Consider the following 16731-nt stretch of genomic DNA (forward strand, 5'->3'; position numbering starts at 1 on the left):
TACGAAAGCTTTTCCCAAATCTTATGTGATGTTCCCTTCAAGATACTAATTGTTCTGTGGAAATAAAGAAGAGAGAGAGGAAGGGTGGATAATACTCTCAAACATGAGAAATAATGAATTATTTTCTTAAAAATCTGCCTCTCAGAAAGTTGCTGTATCTAAGAATGCAGGAACTTGGTACAAAGGGGTACTTAAAGCATGAACGCATTACATTTGATTGGAGCAGGGGTCCCCAACCCCCAGGCCATGGGTTGGTACCAGTTCATGGCCTGATACAAACCAGGCCACACAGAGGAAGTGAGAGGCGGGTGAGCGAAGCTTCATCTGTATTTGCAGCTGCTCCTCAACACTAGCATCACCGCCTCAGATCATCAGGCATTAGATTCTCATAGGAGCACTGGTCTCTGGTGCCAAAAAGGTTGGGGACGGCTGAGTTAGAGCATTAGTGCAAAGGCAGCACTGCCTAACAGTCTCATCAATATGTCACCAGCTCTGTAATTGGTCTCTGTTCTTGGTCTTGTATTATACTTTTTTTGCATTATGTTTATCTCTTGTCCTTACCAAAATAAAATGAATTTATCAACTGGTCTTGTTATAAAGAAAAAAAACTATTAACTAAATGATCATTCTTCAGCAATGAATTTATCTGAGAGATCATTTTTGATGTTCTACTTTAATCCATGCACTTATACGCTGTTAAACGCCTATCATTGCTCTGCAATGCACCACTTAAAAGTTTTCACTGTCAGTAAGTTTGTGAAATGCTACACTATAAAACTAATAATTTTAACTTCTGTGAAGGATGAATAACTGTTAAATGATAAAAAATATATATAAATCAGATTTTCTAAAATGGCTTTATTTTTAAAACCTATACAGTTTCAATTTAGTAAACTATTGCCATGAATTATCCATTTGTACAGCAACAAAAAAAAGAACACAAAAACAGAGGTTATCCAAAAATAAATTCACAATTTTGAAGTTGAAATACAGATGCTTTTTTCAAAGAAACAATTAAAAAATTCTTGTTTCATATGGTTTTCCTTCTAAACATCCAAGATACACATACTTGATCTTTTCAACTAAACCTAAACAATCTCCCAGTAACTTCACAAATAAGTATTTCTATTAACTTGAAAAATAAAATAACCCCCAAACCATTCAATTACTAGTCACAAAATGCTAACAAAGCCAAATAAATCATTGCTTTAAAATGTTTACCTCTTGAAAATGAAATCTACATCTGAGTTCTAAAGAGGAATAAACTTTTTATAGAAGAAGTCGAATCTTCCTAATTGATTTATTTTCTATCAAATTTATCTTATTCTGACTACTTTCACAATATATCTTAATCCTGAATGAGTGGAAGGTGTTAAAATATGAAAAGCTTCTTTGGCCCTTTAGATAGAGGTACCTTAATGTAAACAATTGTAATGAGAGCCTTCTAGATGTAGATACCTATGTCATGTTGAGTTGGAGATGTATGCCCTTGTTTCTCAGAGATATAATTTCCTTCCTAATAATAAAAGATTTGATGTACTGGTTTTCAAATGCTTTAAGAATCAAAATTCATGTATATTCCTATAAAGAATAGTTGCAAAAGATCAGAGGAAAGCATTATATAATGATATTACATCACAGGTTTTATTAATGGTAAATGTTTGCATTTATTTTTAAAAGCTTAGCTCTTGCTAAGCATTTTTAAAAACAAAAGCTAATATGCAAAAATCATTTGCCATATATAAACTATATTCACAAATAAGACTCTAATTTCAATCAAGTGAAAGCTAAAAACCACTGGAAAAAATACAAAGCAAAACACTGCTGAGTCAAAATGCTTTATATCATTGAATATACTGTGTTTAGAATGACACAAGCATACTGAACTTAACAAAAATAATTTTGTGGATTCGATCTAAGTAAGACTAGCATAAGAATGACATGCAATTCATGATTCCCCCGAAAAAATTTTCTTTTAAACCAAGTCACTTGAACAAAATGTCTCTTTTCATTTGAGGGGAAGACCATCTGTGTTTACCAAACATATCATCCTTTCATATAAAATAGCAATCTGAGCCCTATCTCCTCTTCCCTGATGCTACTTATACATGACTTTGCATAATGATTTAACATCGAATTACTTTTCTGGTAACAGTGTCATGGCCATAAATAATCATGTTTAAAAAAAAAAAAAATAACTATCAAGTACAAATCTAGAAAACTTCCTTTAAAGAATTACCCAAACTCAGCACACATACAGTACACAAGCTAAGCAATACAACTTATAAACGTGTGTATGATGACACACCACACCAAAGGATGCCTTCTATAAAGTTTTAATAAGTGTTGCCAAGTTAATAATTCTTTCAAGGCACTGAAGAATTATGTAGATGGATTTCCCAAAATATAATTAACAATTGCTTAAACTGTTAAAAAGCCCTGAGTCAGAACTTTCGATAGCTTCCTGAAAGTACAGATTTCAGACAAAATGGCATATTTATTTTATAGAAAATTACAAGACCATTTTGCTTTATGGAGGAACGAAGTCCTGTTTATGAAACAAAATCAAATAGACTGTAGAGGAAAAGTAAAATATTCAGAAATATTATCTTTCTTACACATTTTATACATGTCAATTATAACTTGTAGTTATGGATTTAGGCACCAAATTGATGTGGCAAGTCACCTTTCCTATGCCTACTGCTTAAATCCTCAAAATAAAAATTTTAATTTTAACCTTGGGTTTCCATCTCCTCCTTAGTCACAAATATGAATAAATGCTGGGAAAGTAATACTCTGACAGAAAAAGAGGTAGAAAATGCCAATGTAGCAACTCACAATTTTAATTCATCAGCCCCATTATCTAGTTCATATTTTTATACTCTAGTTACACCTGCTAACCATTTATCAGTAAATTGAATCTTAAAGGATTTTCCCCTTCACTGTAGCAAAGCAATGTACACATGAGACAGCACTGAAGTTTTTCCTCAAATTTAATGTTTTAAAGAAGTACAACTGTAATTATTAATACTGTTATAGTTATATATATATATATATATATATATGTTAAAGTTCCAAGGCTATATATGATTATCAAGTAATATCGGTAAGCATTCCTATCATAATAGTCAAGCAAAAAAATTAGGTTGCTTTTTGAGAGAAAAAGTATTTTGAAACAATTACAAGTAGACTTAAAGACAAATGACATTTTCAACAAGGCACACATAATTTGTGGAAATCTTTTACCTTCCCAATTTAGTACAAATTCAAAGCTAACCTAATTCTACCATTTAAAATGTGTTTTTTCCCTCTGGTTCAAAACAAAATCAAATTACAAACCCTTCCAATTAACAGACATTTAAAATCTAGTCAGTTATGACTGATGATAAGTGGAAGAGAAGAAATTCTGTCATCCCTCAAATTTTAGGAACTTGATGTTTATCATGACTTTATCTTGCAAACACAAACTATTAAGATAATTCAGGTGTTTCTTTTTATATTTAATCAAAATTCTATTCCACTGGGAGGGGGGAGCAGAAGAAATTTGTTGTTTAATGGGTAGAGTTTCAATTTTTCAAGATGTGATCTGTTTCACAACAATATGAATTTATCCAACACTACTGAACTGTACTGTACATTTAAAAATGGTTAGGATGGTGGATTTCATGTTATGTGTTTTTACCACAATAAAAAAAAATTCTATTCTAAAATTCAATTTTTACACAAATTATAACTATAAAATATTTTAGACACTCCAAGAATATGAGTTCTTCCTTTTGAATTTTTTTTAAAAAGCGAGCTGCATTAAAGCCTATAATTTACAAAGCAATTGTCAATCTCCACTGAAAACTGGCTGAAAGACTCTTTTTATTATTCAAATATACTCTACTTCCTGATTTAATTAAATCTACAAGATCTTCCTTTTTTCTTCTAAATTCAATGACTTTTCTTTCTTACTTGCTGCAACCCCAGCTGTCCTCCCTTATCCAACCCCATCACTAATTCTTCTATTCATAAGTTTAACTAATTCCTAGTCCAAAATTCATAAAATAGATCAGCAACTGGGCAATACATACATAGACAGTATATATTTACCATGTAAAAATGAAGTAAGCTTTGAAATCTGAATTGAGCAAATCTTAAGCAGCATGCATTTCAATATGCTAAAACGGTTTTACAGGCTAAAGCCATCAAAGATATAAATCTAAGTATTTTCAACATTATCAATTAATTGTATGCCTCAGTAGCTAGCTAGTCAATTTGCAATGTTTAAAATAACAAATAACCAAGCATAATTCAGCCAGCTACACTAAACACTTGTCTATTATCCCTATACTAATACAAAAAGATCTTCTCTTGAAAAACCTTCTTGCTCCCAACAAAATTAATTATGTATATAGTATAAGTATCAGTAAGAATGTTAAGTTATATGAAGAAAAACAATTAGAATAGCACCAACTATTAAGTTGTGTATATGTTTTGGGTAACAAAGCTGACAATCTTAGAAGAATAAAGGAGACAATGTGATAGGACTGAGGGGGTAGAAAGAGAGAGTCCAAATACTACTTAATGACAACTCTTCTGAAACATTAGGAAGAAATGCTATCACTATTTTTGAATCTCTTCTCTTCATCTATATCATATTACTTCAAATACATAATGGCTGCATGATAAATTCTGCATGTGCTAAGATGTTGACCAGTTTTTTTTTAATATTGTGTTATCTAGTCCCTGAAGTCCAATAAATACGTTTTTGAATGAATGCATGTCAGTTTTGGGGGGGTTTTTGTAATGATTTTAGGAAAAGTAAAAACTCTTTCAGGCACAAGATAAAGAGATGACAATGAGTAGGAAAAATACCTAATTGGGAAAGTACTGCTGAGAGACATATATAATAAGAGGTAGCAATTTCACAGAGTTAGAGGAAAGTCACTTAAAATATTAAGTTCTTAATCTTATTCTCCCTCACAATCCCAAAATAAATTTAAAATAATTTTTAGGTGCTTGAAAACACGAATAGAGAAAGATTTTCTATTCATTAAATTTCGAAGTGGTACAAATACAGAAAATCCACAAGTACATAACACTATATAGTTACTTTATGACTTTTGTAAAAGTTTATAAGTTATTATATTTTTTTAACATGGTAGAAATAAACTAGACTGGAAGATGAAATTGCCTTTTAGGAATATAAGTTTTAGCACTGCAGCTCAGAAGATAAATAAAAAGGATTTAAGTAAAGTAGAGCTCTAGACCATAATTTGGCCAGCTAAACTAAACATACAATTCTCCGGTTGGCCTAACTATGCATGAGTCAGCCAGGTGCTCCCTCTTTACCAGCTGATCTACTGGAAAAGAGATGGGTGGGTGGCCTATGGCATGGAAGAAAAGGAAAATTCTGACTTTTGCCATTTTCAAACCTGAAAGAAAACAGTCTATTTGTCTCTTTATGTGAACATCTTTAGTCAGATGTCCTATCTTTTTATAGCTTCAAATTATGGCTTAAAGAAGTCTCAGTGGCCCGTTATTAGATAACTGAGTAGTCAATATAAATTTTCAAATGTAAATTTATAAAAATTTTACTGTTCTAAATGTTAAGTTACTCAGCTAAGCACAGATACGGAATTATCAAGACTACAAAATCGGCCAGCAAAGCTCTCCATTTTCACCAGGACTTGCAAAGGCAATAGTCATTTAACAGCCAGAAATCAGATACTGAGGGCTAGAGACTGTGTACTTTCAAGGCTAATCATTGTAGCAGAAAAACTGACATAGGAATTAGATTCAAAGAAGGAAAAAAACTACAAAAAAGATAATGACCCTTAGGAGTAAGCTTATACACAGTATTGTAAACAGCTGATATTTTTATGATCTAGCAGCAATGAACCCCAAAACACCTATTTATGTGTATTCATCCTAAATATTGTAAGATTACTCATGCAGAGAGAGAAAATGATTAGATGCTCTAAAGTCAAAGTTTCAGGGGGAAAAAGTCTACATGTAATTAGACATATTTCTTGTAAATGTCCTAGTCACTCTTTCTAAAATAAGTATTTATTATTAGGTTATTTACTATGTCTTGAATATCGTTGGCGGTTTAATAATATCCTCATCTGTAGGTATAAAGAGAGACTGTTTTCTTTATAGTAAGCCTTACTGAGAGAGAATGGAAGCAAGGCCTACGATGAAGGTAAAATCAGTAACACTGTTAGAATTAATAGATATGTAGAAGAAAGGATTGCTGCCTTTGGACACTGCATTATCCTTCTCAGATCACTGAAGTACTACTGTTCAGTATATTAGAAAAGCTAAAATGATAAACTCAGAGGCCGATGAGGGGACTATCATTTCACTAGGCAGATCAAGCCTGGATAAGTAACCACATAGAAAACTGACACATACTTTTTACAAAAATTTTTTTAAGGCTGGCTGAAAACAGTGTATAAATTAATATAAGGAAGGTAACTGTCAACAGTCAATTAATAGGTACTCTTTTATTGAATAATTTCCCTCCCTTCAGTTCCCCACTATGATTAATTATTTTTCCTTTTCTTATCAGTCATTTTGAAACTGGCAATTGGATTCAAGTTTCCTTTTCCTTTTAAATCTAGAAAATAAGCTAAATGCAAAGTCATTATTCTCTCATACTATGCTTCCATTTACTGTAAGAATCCAGAAACAACCATTTCTATAACTTTATGTTCACCTAAAAAGAGAATTCTCTCTTAATATTCCCTTAATATATGTAACATAATGGTTTGACTTGCCCCTTTCATCTGATGCATGAACTGAGTACCTGTGTCAAGTCACTGTATAAAATCATGATAAACTGAAAGAGAGCAGATCATAAGGAAGTGTACTTTCTGAGGTCTAACAAATGTATAAGCCATCAAGAGAAAATGCAATAAAAACAAAAATAACAGATCTTTAAAGGATTTTCCCCAGAGAAGCCAAAAGTAAATTATCTATGAATTGCACAGAGTTGATGTTTCAAATTAAAACTGAAAGAAAAAGAAGGAAAACAAACCCCCACAACTTTCAAGCACTATTTTGTAGAGTTTTTTGTTCTGGTACATTTACAGTCTAATTATACTCTAGTAAAGAAACTATGATATTAAAATTAATTCATTAGAACCCCCAACTAGCTTAAAAGCTTACTAAGATCTCATGACCAAATACCTTAGCTAACAAAACACACTGAGTTCTTGTTAATACAAAAGAATCCTTCGTTCAATAGCCTTGCGACAAATAGGACATTCACTCATTCGGTCTCCACAGAGCTGGCACGTTCCATGGCCACAGAGGAAAATCATATTCTTCAGGCGATCCAAACACACAGGGCACATTGTCTGCAGTGAGATAACAAATAAAGTAATAAATGCTAAGACATTTTATATTTTGAAAGTGTAACATGTGACAGCTCTATAACATCATTGTCTTTTGTTTTAGTCGAATAATCTTTTATTGCTTAAAAAATTTTTATTTAATTTTTAAGTAGTTAAAATGTCATCTCTATTTTATAATAGAAATATTGGTTGTACTGTCAGAATAGTATAAAAGGCACTATATAAAACAAATACAACATAAAATAAATACTATATAATAAAACAAAAAATGTAAATGCCAAAATCTAATAGAAAATGGGTAAGAATAGCCCCATTTGGTCTGATTCAGATTCCTCAACTCTAAGTACTATGCTGTTCTTGTTCTTGAAAATAACAAAATATAATAGGCCTACTGGGAGAGAGAGGAGCAATATAGAGGTATCGCTAAGAACACATGCCAAGCACTATGCTGTGTGAGATACAATCTCAGTCCTATTATCACTCCCACTTTAAAAAAAGAGGAAACTAAGGCTTAGCGGAGCTAAAAACTTCCCCAAGGTAAGCCATACTGTGAACTCGGGCCACGCAGCCCAGAGCTCTTGCTTTGAAACATTATGCTGTACTCCATTACTATCCATGTAGATCCCTTAATTAAAAACAATTCACCTTTGTTATGTATTAATAAATGTAACTTCGAACAGAGATTCATGCACATGGACTACAGATTAGTGGTTACCAGAGGGTAGCTGGTGGAGGAGGAAGGGGTAGGTAGACAGTTAAAGGGGGTCAAATATAGGGGGATAGGGGGAGGGTGAAGTGGGTAAAGGGGATCAAATATTTGCTATCTGAAGCAAACTGGACTTTGGGTGGTAAACACACAATAGAATATACAGATGTCAAATTATAATGTACACCTGAAAATCATATAATTGTATTAACCAAAGTTACCCCCAATAAACTTAATTTAAAAATAATAAGTATGACAGGTACATTCTAGGATATCACATATTTATTCACAAAACATTTTATTTTTGTAAAAAACATATTCTACCTTAACATATAATATTTCATTCTGAAGTATACTTTCCCCAAGTAACACAGACATGAAATAGTTAAACAAGAATATCTATTTCAATGAACTAGACCAAAAGCCTATACATGAAAATGTAGTTACCAATTTTGACAATACCAGAAATCACTGTGCAGGGAAGGGAAGGGTTGGAATTGTAGTCTAACTTGTTAACCCCACTCTTCCCAAGTAATTTTTCACATTTATCTATCAAGTTTTAAGAAGCAAAGCTGTAGAAAATCATATTTTTTTTATTTTAAAAAGCCAAACCAGCTTTTTAGTGTCATTAAAAGTTTCCTTCCCATTAAATTTTCAATAGTTCTATGTAGATAATTAATCACTCTTATTTTCAAAAGTAAATACATATGTGCAGCCTGGGTTAAGTTACTTTAAGTTAATACATCCATAAGAGCATATGAAATTAATTTTTGTCTATTAAAGAGACATTGGGATAATAGAAAAATTAGAGATTTAAAATTTTAAAAAGAGAGTTATTCAGATGCTTTCTCTTGGTAACCTTGAAGGGGTCCCTGCAGGAAATCCCATCATTCCTCAGAAAATAAATTTTAAGTGTTCAAATACTTTAGTGAAAACTATTGGTAATGAAGATTATTTAAGGAAGAAGAAACTTCTGTGAATGGTAAACTCTGGATAAAGGTAGAGCTGAATTATTCTTTTAGGATCCATAATAGAGTATCATTATTCATTATAAAAACAATTTTAATTCACAATTAAGAGATAAAATGCTTTTCACAGATGTGTTCAAAAATCAGTTTTAACTTTCTATTAGTGTTTTATAAAAAAGGAACTGAGATTCTACAAAGCTTCAAATTTTAAAAAACGTTTTATTTTAGAGTGAAATATGTTCCTATTTTCATATTCCTGCATTAAGAACTTGTAAATCTATATTTAACTTTACTTATTCACTAAATAATAAGTATGACTAGGTGCTGGATTTCAGAAGAAAAACTGGCCCAATCATAGGGTTTTCACCTTTTCAGATGCATGTTTAAATTCCTAATAAATATATACATTTATACTAAATTAGTTATCACAAGGTCATTAGTTATCCCGGGTCACTATCTACTGACTATGCTACTTTCTTATAGAAAACACAAGAGTGACGACTCTGACAACTGTGTGGTGACACTGATGTGACTGCCAAACTAAAGAAATAACACTCTTTGCAGCTCAATCCTTTGAATTAAATCAGATTTAATGTTGGGTCCAATGAATGGTAAGGTTAGGGAAAAAAAAGACTTTCTTAACATATATCTACAAATTTTAGCTAATTTTTTCTTTATTTCATTGTTGCTTTTATTAAACATTGAGTAGATATAAGAGCACTTCTGTTGGTGTGTATAAAATATGAAGACTATGACCACCACCCAGTTTAAAGCATGGATACTGCCCTTTCCTTTAAAGCCCCTCTGTATGTCCTCTCCAGTCCTTTCCACCCACCCACCTCTCAATGATAATCACTATTCTGAATTTTTCATTTATCGTTCCCTTTTGTGTGCATGTGTGTGTGTACTTTTCTGAAGTATCACATCTATACAGAAAACTGCACAAATCATAAGTGTACAGTTTAAAAGTTTACAAACTGATCAAACGCATGAACTTAATACTTAAGAAATGGAATATCAGTACTCTAGAAAATTCCCTTATGTCCCCTCCCAGCCATCTCAGCCAATAAAACCATTATCTTTAATTTTAAACACCATCTGTATGATTTTTTCCCCCAAGTTTGCATCTTCAAACAATATTTCATTTAGTTTTAATAGATAATGGCAAATTTTTCCAAAGTACTTTTACTAATGTATATTCCCTCCAGCATTATGAGTGATGGCTGTTATATATTCTGCCTGAACACTAGATATTGACAGTTTTTAACACTGAGTTTTTCCCTCAGTCTGGTAGGTGGCAAAAGATACCTCATAATGGTTTTAATTTTCATTTCCTGATTATTAATGTGCTTGAGCATTTTTTCCTATTATTGGTCACTTGTCTGTTACTTATTTTAGAAAGTGCCTGAGTAAATCTTTAAATCAGATTTTACCTATTGCAACTATTCAAATGCTATACATGATGTACTAATATGAACTGCGCTCACTAAAGAAAATACTAGTAATTTTATAGAAAAAAAAAAAGATATGCCACTTAGAATCACTGTTTACCATGAAGAAATCATCATCACCTGCTCTTTAATGTCCTGTAGCTGCTGCTGCAACTTCTGCACGTCTGCGTTGACATTGGTATTATCCTTGTCTTTTTGTAACACTGGGATATTTCCACTTGCTATAATACAGATTAAAAATTTTAATGTTATGACTTTTGACAATGATTTTTTATTTCTAAAGTTAATACTGTTCTGTTAAAAATAAGACTATTATTAGAATCTTCTTTAAAATTTTGTTTTTACATGTGGACAACAGATACAGTAGTGACATTCATGTCATACTCTTTCATTTATAATCTTCGAAAAGAAATGTTTACATATTAATTTTTAATTATATTTAACAGTGCTAAACAATAATCTACATACAGACTTTTGGGTTTTCCAAGGCTCTACTTGCTTCTTTGACAAGCTCACAAATACATTTTATGCTTGTTTTTTCTGTTCCTGCACTGTACGAACCCAAGAAGGTAAGCAGCATAACATCTTAGCCAGTTTGGCAGCAATACTTAACCGAAAGTCTCTTAGATGATATTTATGAGAACAAACAAAAACCTAGCCTCCTTCCTTTATTCCCAACTCTCCTTGCTATTACTGATCTAAGATGAGGAACTCCATGAAAGAAAGGCCATGATCAGTGGTCTGCTAAACAAAGAGAAATTTTTATTTCATTTTTCCTACTCTCTAGATTATTGGTCTTTTACTCAATCTTTCTCTGGAATTTTCATTTTGCTCTATGGGTGATAAAGACAAAAATCCCTGGGTAGGAGTAGCTGCATCTATATACAGAACAAAAAAATCAAAGACACCATCCAGCTTATATCTAGTGCAAAGATGAAAAATATTTTTACAAAGCTGTACCATTGAAAAGATGGTAAGTGAATAATTAACTTTTCATCTTTCCACTTGTTCAGTTTATCTAGTTACTCTGTCCCAACTTACCATTTCATAAAATACTCAACTGCACTAGGTAAACCTGCTAGATAAAAGAATGAGGTTAATACTTGTGTGAACTGAAAAAATATTTTGTAATATGATGTTCCCTCAAGATACACAACATACACTAAACTTTAACTTCAAAAGAGATAGCAAATTTTCTTTAAGCAAGAATCCAATAATATGCTTTATGTCACAGGTTGAGGTTTCTTAACAGACTAATGTTTAAAGTTCTATAATTATATCACAAACTAGAAAAGTATTTCAGGTTTCTTGTAATGTAACAAGAGCAAAACCATATGTGTTCCTCTATAAATTCAGGTCATATACCTTATGTTTTTTACAAGGTCACAGTGTACTATATGTGAGAAGTTCAGGAAAGTCCCAACCAGAAGGCTAATGCTTAAGAAAATCCACTTACAGATATCATCAGTGGAATCTTCTGAACTCTTCCCTCCACAACACATAATGAAAGGCACTCTTCGTTCAACTACTGCCCGACACTGCACACATTTTTTCATCAGGCTAGCACAGTCTGGAAAATAACAACAGGAGACTTCTTACAAAAGAGAACATAAAGAAGAGGGTTGCCTTTCTCTTCTCATTCTTAAAACTTAAATTTAACACTGAGATAAACTACAGCCTGCTTGCCAAACCCAATCAGTTGCCTATCTTTGTAAATTAAGTTTTTATGGAAAACAGTCCCACCCAGTCATTTACATATTGTGTATGGTTGTTTTGACACTAAAACTGCAGGGTTAAATAGTTGGAATTTAGTTACTATGCAAACCATGTGGCCCACAAAACCAAAAGTATTTATATGACCCTTTACAGAAAAACTTTGCTAACCCCTACACTATGGCAACTTAAATAACCTGAGTTCTTTTAACTTAAGACAGAACTCTCTTTCTACATGCACTCTGACAGTTGACAATAGCCATTATACTAGTCTCTGGTAAACAGAGACAATTACTCATGGCAGATGTTACAGTAGAAAACCTGGATCCTTTCTTTAGTTTAGGAGATGTCTATCAGAGTAAAAAACAAACAAACAAGGCTAAAGCAAATCTATGCCAATGAGATTAATCTATCATACAATTTGTATAATATGTTAGCTAGATACATTAAAAATCAATGCCTACTGACTGAACTATTTTATAATAGGAAATGCCATTTTTTACCTTGGACCCATTTACATAAGGTATAAGTTATTAAACATGTTTAAAATCCTTCCTTGACACATGTAAAAAACAAAAGGAAGAGGAGAATATTAATATTGAAGAGTGTTTATGAGCTTGGAAAGAACAAGTGAAATATATAAAAGCAAAGTTAAAAATGTTTCTTCAACTTTAATATTATCTTCACAAAGAAAAGATTTCTGTAAGTTCTCTTGACATAGAGGTTAAGAATGCTTAAAGCAACCAGAAATTATAGCCTTGAATGGATGCTGTGGGTGGTTCACTAGTGGGGAAAATATGCATGAGAGGCAATGTGAAGGTGATGATAAATGAAGATGTGCCAATTTTACATGTGAAAAAGGGTTAGACTAAACGTTTCAACATTCATTTTTAGAAATAAATTTCTATTGTGTGAGATCATTTTATGCTAATACAAATGAAATCAAAATTCCATATAGTGAAACACAGCATATTCAATCTTCTCTAAGGCTCAGGAGGAAGAATGAAAATAGGTGACATTCTAGTATAGAGAAAGAAATGGAAGTACTAGAGGCCTACCAACTTTTTTGCTCATGAATTATCAAAAAAAAAATTCAAAGATATAATTTGTTTTGCTTTCTATTTTTATAATAATACTGAGGAAGTTTTTTATGGGTTACTTACTCTCACAAGCACACATGTGTCCACATGGTTGAAAAAGAACAGCTGCTTTCTTGTCAGAGCATACCACACATTCTTCAATCTACAAAAACAGAGGTTATAGCACAAGCATGAACATCTACAGAGAAAACTAGTAACTCAAACAGTGTCTTTTGTATAGAAGCAATCTAACATACTTGCTAAGTTTCTGACTTTGACTTTGGTAAGTGATTCAAACCAGTTGGAAGAACAAATTTCAGTCTCCCATAGCTTAAAAGACTAAGACCAGGGGTGATCTTTCCAACTCTAGGATTATACATATAGGCTTTAGGCCTATTCAAGGTCAGATTACAGTGAAAGAAATACTTACCTTTAATATAACAATGGAGCCCCCAAACTGCAAACACTAAGCAGTATACCACCAGAATTGCAACATGGGGAACAGAACAGGAAGACTCTGGAAATGGGTAGCTAAAGGATCCATAGCGTCAGGTAAGCACAGTTTTCATAACTCCCAACAAAGGTTTTCTTCTCTCATAAAGGCTAGGGCTGAGGACTATGGCTAAGTTTCAAAGATGTGTTAGTCAACTATCTAGCTGGTTGTCTAGTAAACTCAACAGAAAAGTAAGTACGATCTGGATGAAAAAAAGAAATGAAATTCCCAAATGTTAGCAACTAGAGAGATAGACAAAAGTCTTGAGAGCAATGATGGTAGGGAGGTGAAACTCTGACTAATCTAGCCATTTGTATGTAAAGAATATTTTCCTATAAATATATTAGAACTACAGTGCTAAGTACTGGTCAAAGATTAAATGTAACAATAAAAAAAGAGTAAATATGTGTAAAGTGCTTAGTTCAATGTCTAATATAAAACTGGTGCTCAAAACATGATAATTCTCTTCTCCTCTCTATATAATAATGTGCTGGTTTTTAAAATGGTTCCCAGTGCAATCATCTATGTACCTGAATTGCTTATAATGTTTTAAATAATCTAGAAAATTGATCTAATAATCATTTACTTAACAATTCACCTATTATTAAAAGAGAAGAAAACTTTATAACCATAACTTTTTCCCCCTTCCGGAATTTTTCCTCAGGTTACATTCCCAAGAGTGGAATTACTATATCAAAGCATGTTTATTTTAAAGGTTTGTGTATATATATTATCAGGATGGTCTCTCAAATACATGAACCCATTTACTTAGCCTCCAGTAGTGTTAAGAGAATGTACACTTTCCACTTTCTGGGATAAAAATTTTTTCAATTTACTTTTGCTAATTTGACAAGAATGGTTAATAACAAGTCATAATTTTATAATTCATATTTCTATAATTGCAAAAGAGATTAAGCTTGTTTATTCTTCCTCTCTCCAAATACTAGTTTTATCATCTGTTTCATCTTCAGTGAAGATGTTCATTATCCTTTAACCACTTGGGGTCACTATTTCTTTATCTTCAAAGGCTCTGCAACCAACCTGGCAAATCTGTTTGGTGGGTATGTTAGTTTTTGTCCTTTTCTACAGGTTTGAAAACTCCATTATTTAAAAATCAAATTGAAAGCTTACTAATTTTCAGAATTCAGAACTGGTCTAAAAAGAAATGACAGCATATTCCTTTCCTCTACCTCCCTGTTCTGACAACCCTCCTTGGTAGACTTTGTTTTTTTTATTTTGTCTGTATATCATAACACAGTGGAAAGAACAGAGACTTAAGAATCAAGACTACTGCATTAAGATCCATCTGTTAGTATCCTTTGAGCTTCAGTTTTTCAACTGTAAATATTAAAGTTGGACTAGAAGACAGTAAGGGCTACTCCATATATGAAACCCTGCTTTGGAGAACCTGGGGCACTGAACTCACTCTACATCTGTCTTAAAGCACCTACATATCCTACATGGCAGAGTAGCTTTTGACTTACCTCACAGTTTGCCAAGAGAATACTAATTTTTAGCAGAAAATTATATACATCTGTCTGGACTACGAAACAAATGCTCAATAAAGGTTTGTTGAAATAGGGCTTAATCTAACAAAAAGTCTCAAGCACAACAGCAGAATACACAGACCAATCTTAAATAAAGAGAATGGTTTACGTTTTTGTTCTTTCAGATTCTTTCCAAAACTGTTACTTTGTAATCAGGTAACTAAAGCAAATTATAAATACCAAGTAGAATAATCCATATTAATTAAGCAGAGTTGACCACAGATATAATGCATATAAATGCCAACGTAGTGCTTGACATACAATAAGTGCTGTTAGTTCATCCTTCTCACCTTTACCAACAGATTAAGCAGCTATATACATACTCCAGTATCTCTCCAAAAATAGCTTCCTTGTACTTTTTCCTGTGCCAAATATTTTACCAAACATGTATTCATTTGGGTCATAAAAAACAGCTGGTCTTAGAAGGTTCCATTAAAAATGTGAGAAGCACTGGCAAGATAACACCTTTTAAGTCTCTGCCAGCTAATTTATCATGAGAAGTATGTGAGTTTCTTTCTTAATTAAAAAAAAAAAAAAACATCAAGAGAAAAATAAAAATAAAAAGAATAGAATGGAAAATGTATAAACTTCATAAATGAAAGCAAAGAAAACCAACATATCTTTTGGTTTAAGCCACTCGTCTTGAAAGAAATCATTTGTCAAAGACTTAAATCTCACTTTATACACACTCTCTCTCTCACACACACACACACACACACACTAAGAAAAACTAAAAAAGAAAATCAATTATTTTAGTAAACCAAAATGAGTAAGATGGTATTGTTACGATAAAGCACGAAATTACATGAAAAAAGAATGAAATCTGAAACCCAGAAAAGAATAATACTTCTCAAAAAGCAAAAAGAGTCAGACAAAATAAAAACTTCAGAGAGGATACAGAATTTGGCCATCACAAATTACAGGATGATCAAACTTTATTTGTGCCTCCTAGCAGCAGGATTCAATACTAAATGAGTCTGTGAAGTTTTCTTGCCAAAATGTTTAAGCTGACATTTAATCAAGCCATTAGATCTATTTTCCAGTTTACAAGAAACACAGAGGATAGAGAAACAAACCATGCCATGATAAAAAAATAATAACAAAATAAAATAAATCCAGAACGTGTGACATTCTACAAAAAAAAAAATTGACTGAAATTTTACAAATATGAATACAATACAAAACAGTCTATACTCTCAAAAAAGATGCAATATGCAAGTAACTACAATACAAAGTAGAATTAAATACATCTTTGGGTTATAACGGACTGTGAAAGTGAAATAGGTTGTTACTTTTATTCTTAACTACTGTAGTTTACATATAAAGAAGGAAACTCCTAAATGGCTTCTTGATAAATATATAAATTATATATTACTATATTTAGATCAGTCTCAGGAAGAACAAAATTAAACAGACACCTGGCATCAT

General features: G+C 32.1%; 1 protein-coding gene across 5 annotated transcripts in view; it reads right to left on the reverse strand.

Moving 5' to 3' along the window:
* Positions 1-838: 838 nt before the first annotated feature.
* MIB1 (mindbomb E3 ubiquitin protein ligase 1) overlaps positions 839-16731 on the reverse strand; it is a 114924-nt gene continuing 99031 nt past the window's right edge. For 4 of the 5 annotated variants that reach the window (XM_023530819.1, XM_023530820.1, XM_023530821.1 and 1 more), the window contains 4 exons: positions 13348-13426; positions 11928-12041; positions 10592-10692; positions 839-7349 (listed from right to left, as the gene is read on the reverse strand). In XM_023530819.1, coding sequence (XP_023386587.1) covers positions 7209-7349; positions 10592-10692; positions 11928-12041; positions 13348-13426 — 435 coding nt within the window. In that variant the 3' untranslated portion in view covers positions 839-7208. Of the gene's footprint in view, positions 7350-10571; positions 10693-11927; positions 12042-13347; positions 13427-16731 lie in introns of all 5 variants that reach the window. The other variant, XM_023530818.1, reaches the window with a different exon arrangement.

Source organism: Pteropus vampyrus, unplaced genomic scaffold (genome assembly GCF_000151845.1).
Source record: "Pteropus vampyrus isolate Shadow unplaced genomic scaffold, Pvam_2.0 Scaffold55, whole genome shotgun sequence".
NCBI lineage: Eukaryota > Metazoa > Chordata > Mammalia > Chiroptera > Pteropodidae > Pteropus > Pteropus vampyrus.